Below are 4,200 nucleotides of genomic sequence, written 5' to 3' on the forward strand. Positions count from 1 at the left end.
AATTTATATGAAGCACTTACTTGATGAAGATGCAGCAGCCATGTGGACTATGCGTGGCTAGTAAACACCAAGTCTGATGCAGTTGTTGTGATCGAACAGTACACCGATTCTTCTGCAAACTCCTAGCTTTATGACAATGCTCTATGGGAAGCTTTAGTTGTCGTGTCTAGGGTTGGCAGGGACCGGTGCTTATATACTAGCCAAAAGTCTTAGATTCCATCCATAAGGGAAAGCTAAGAACTCTCCTTACTTGGCTCTTAAGTAAATTATCATAATCATATATTATTATTATTAAGGAATCAATCAAAACCTACTTATATTGTAAGACACTTAATGTAGGGTTGATATAAGGAAAGTAAATCGCAACTCAACTGATCTCCAACTTATACATTCCTATTACATATAGTAGACCATTTATGGTTGATTTATATTGAATAAATCCAACAACTAGCAGAGCATAACACAGACAACTCGCAGACAATCAACGATATCCAACACAACTTATAATGTGAAAATTCAGACAAGTTACTTTTGTATTTTTCATCTCCAGAATAAGATTATAATGTGTACAATCTACCGAAGGCAGTTCCCAGGCGAACAAACTCAAGAACCATCTACAGTTGAAGGCACCACAACCACAGAGTGCAGCGCCCGTCATCATCAAGCTGCTTTCAGATACGTTAACAGGATATGCATTTCCTACGTTAAGTTTAGAACTTGCTGCTTGAAAGGTTTTCGCTGTTCTTGGCTGTTTCAATCTTTCTTTTTCGGTCAAGCCAACAAACTACCTTTCATAACCTTACTTCCCTGGCTTTCTGCTTAGGATTTCTCTTCCTTATCTTTCTTTTTCGGTCAAGCCAACAAAGTACCTTTCATAACCTTACTTCCCTGGCTTTCTGCTTAGGATTTCTCTTCCTTAGACTTCACATTAAACCGAAAAACAAAGCAGTAGTTTTTGCACAGTTTGCTCAGCTTTGGATCCGATACTGCACTAGATATGATCTTGCATCCGGGCCCTCACTAGCTCTTCGCTTGGCTATGCAAACAACATGCTCGAGGGAGATTAGTGTACATAACCAAAGGAGGTACTAGCAATGAGCAGTGCTGCATTGTTGGGTACAAATAAAACACCAGTTACAATAATGAGCGAAAAGCTAGATGCTACCAATGAGCAGAGCTGCATTGTTACACCTGGACCTCTACTTTTCCTTCTATCAATGACCAAAGCTGCATTGTTACACCTGGACCTCTACTTTTCCTTGATAGACACTCCCTAATTGAGGTACTTTGTCTATACACTTGGAGTTTCCATCAAAATAGGCCAAAGGGGGAACTGGACAAATTCAACTGCACAGCTCCTAGCTAGTTACTTACCCTGAAATCTAACTCTTCCACATTCCACTTATTTTCCTCCAAAGTACAAAGAATGTACACACACACACACATACTGCACGGAGTTGCAGGTTTTTTCATTCCTTCATTGCCACAATAGATTAGATTGAACCCCAATAAAGCAACATATGTGTACATTCTATCGAATGCAGTTCCCATACGAACAAAGTCAAAAACATGAATCTTAAGTTGAAAGCACCACAATCAGGTCAAATCTCAAGTTAATTTCAAATACAACAACAACAACAAAGCCTTTTCCCACTAAGTTAATTTCAAATAAAAAAGTAAATATATAACTAAAGTAGCTAGCTAGACAGTGGAACACTAAGACAAAAAAATAATTAACAAATGAATTCATTTCTAGAAAAATATAAAACAGTACTTAAGTTCACAAACTTACAATGCTGAGCCCAAAAGTTAGCTCCTACCAATGGAAATGAACAGCGCTGCTTCTACGATACTACCACCATCATACATCCTGGACTTCAACTCTTTTGACCTACCACCATCAATCATCCTGGACTTCAACTCTTCCTTGACACACACTCAATAATTGAGGTACTTCATTTATATATCTGGCAACAAACCTCTCCAAGAAGCACTTTTCCACAGGCTCCAACAAAGAACTCAAATTCACATTTTCAATCCCCTTTATCAATCCCTTCAACAACAAAACTTTAGCAACCGAACACCTTGGTACCAATCTCTTCTCCAAACTGTAATGGAGAACCAGTGGCCGTTTTGCAATCATTTTCGAAGACCACCCCATCTCGTTCACCAAAAAATCCATTGCTAGCATTAGTTTCTTCTCCGACATAGTCATACAGCGCGGGTGCCTCCTGAAAGCAGAGAGAACATCATCCTCAGACCAACCCCACCTCTTATAAAGTTGGCAACTTCGATTCCATACAGACCTATTGTTACCACACAATGCGTATATCGCGAGTACCGAATTTGATTTTTGCAGATTAAAACCCATTTGCTTAACCTCATCCACAAGTCCACCAAGCTCTTTAGGCTTTCGCATAAAAACCTCGGGGTGATAAGCAAGCAAATGAGAAATGCAGGATTGGGGTATACCTGATTTTTTCAAAACCTCAATATTTGGCGCCACCTTCTTGGAGTGGCCTTCAGCGAAAATCCAGGAGCCGCGCCTTAAAACGGAAATGACATTTTTCTGAGACAGCAGACTCCTAAGGAAATCATAAGTGGGTGCAATCCGTTTCTCCAAGCTCGTAGACAAAAGCTTCGGTCCATATGCCAGAGCTTTTGCAAGGTCCCCCTTTGAAACTCCCAGAGAAGCGAAAAACTCAAGCTTTGGCAGAAGGGTTTTCTCCGGATTGGAGTTAAGAACTGGACAGTGATTCCTGACGATACTGGAGATCTGGGTCTCAGAGAATCCATGGTTTCTGAGAAGGGACAAAACGGAGTTTGCTCTTTTGGGGGATCGCAACTCGACCCACTTAGACGCTGAAATCGCACCTTCTGGGGACAGCCCACATGAGTTTATGAGGTAATTGACTGTGAAATCGTGGTGGGTTTCTGAGCTCTCTGAGGTGAAGTGTCTGCAGAGTAGCAGATTTTGAAGAGGAAAATGTGAGGGTTTTACATCTCCAACGACAAATCGTTTAAATGTGGAAGCAACTACGCAGGAAGATGGAAAATAACACAATCTGAGGGTAACGACTTTCAATTTGGAAAGCAATACCATCGTTTCAGTCAATATTAGATGATCAATACCATCGTTTCAGTCTTCCGCTCGCTGGGTTTTTGGTTTTAGCATATTTCAATTTCATTTCTTTTCCTTTGGAGTTTAATAGAGATTAGCTTTTAGTAGACTCGGCACAATCTGACATGACACCAAAATGACATGAAAATAACAAGTTTCGGATCAACATGATAATTTATCGGGTTATTATCAAGTGACTCGTTAATAATGGGTATACACGAAGGTAACATGTGAGTAACCCGTTTCGACCCGTTAAGAAAAAATTTATTTTGATAATTTTAAAATTTAATTACTAAAAGATTTATTATAAAATACAATAACCATATTAATATATACAAGATATTCTATATTAAATATATAGTTTTGTATTATTATTCTATATAAGTTTAAAAAAAAAAGTTTTAGTCATTATTTATTTTTATTATGAGAGTTTCTTATTATCATTACCAAGATAAATTTTACTTAACATGTTGTTGTCCAAAATTAAAATAAACTAATATAGTATTTGTATAGGCAAGAACTAAGAAGACATACATACAATACAAGTATGAAAAATGTGAAAGAATATATAAACACTCGTGATTCATCATTATTCTTTCACGAGTAAATAATGGTTACACTTACATTATCGTTTAGATTTTTAAAATCCTCCAAACCTTCGTGAATAATATTTTTTATTTGAGGGAAAAATTAATAAAATTAATAATAATTATTGTATAAGTGTAAAAAATGTAAAAACAAAATATACAATCACTTATAGTGACAAACTTTACAATTTTCATGAAGGGGTCAACTTCGAAATCCAACACTATAATTCATAAACCTTAAATTTATATTTAACCGTTGATTGTCATTTGTGCTTTATTCTTCTTACTGAATTTCATTTTTTTAACTTTCTTTTTTGAAAACATGATCATCTGGCAGATGTACAAAGATGAACGATTCAGATCTTTGATATCACGTTTCGATATTTACGGTTAATTGAAATATGAGTCGATGTCATATAGTTTGTAGAAACTTTATAAACATCAAGCAATATTTTCACTAACTGTAAAACTCTAAATATAATATCAACGATC

General features: G+C 36.7%; 1 protein-coding gene across 4 annotated transcripts; it reads right to left on the minus strand.

Moving 5' to 3' along the window:
• Positions 1–515: 515 nt before the first annotated feature.
• LOC114823725 (transcription termination factor MTERF6, chloroplastic/mitochondrial-like) lies at positions 516–3,178 on the minus strand. Of its 4 annotated transcripts, XM_070809928.1 has the most exons (3): positions 2,473–3,178; positions 1,793–2,231; positions 516–1,036 (listed from the first exon to the last, which is right to left on the minus strand). In XM_070809928.1, the coding sequence occupies exons 1-2, from the start codon at positions 3,101–3,103 to the stop codon at positions 2,212–2,214; spliced, it is 651 nt and encodes a 216-aa protein (XP_070666029.1). In that variant the 5' UTR covers positions 3,104–3,178; the 3' UTR covers positions 516–1,036; positions 1,793–2,211. The 4 variants fall into 4 exon arrangements, with proteins under 4 accessions (XP_070666029.1, XP_070666022.1, XP_070666020.1 ...); XM_070809921.1 differs by having other exon boundaries at positions 1,793–3,178; XM_070809919.1 differs by having other exon boundaries at positions 516–1,104; positions 1,793–3,178.
• Between the last annotated feature and the right edge of the window lie 1,022 nt (positions 3,179–4,200).

Source organism: Malus domestica, chromosome 02 (assembly GCF_042453785.1).
Source record: "Malus domestica chromosome 02, GDT2T_hap1".
NCBI classification, from domain to species: Eukaryota; Viridiplantae; Streptophyta; class Magnoliopsida; order Rosales; family Rosaceae; genus Malus; species Malus domestica.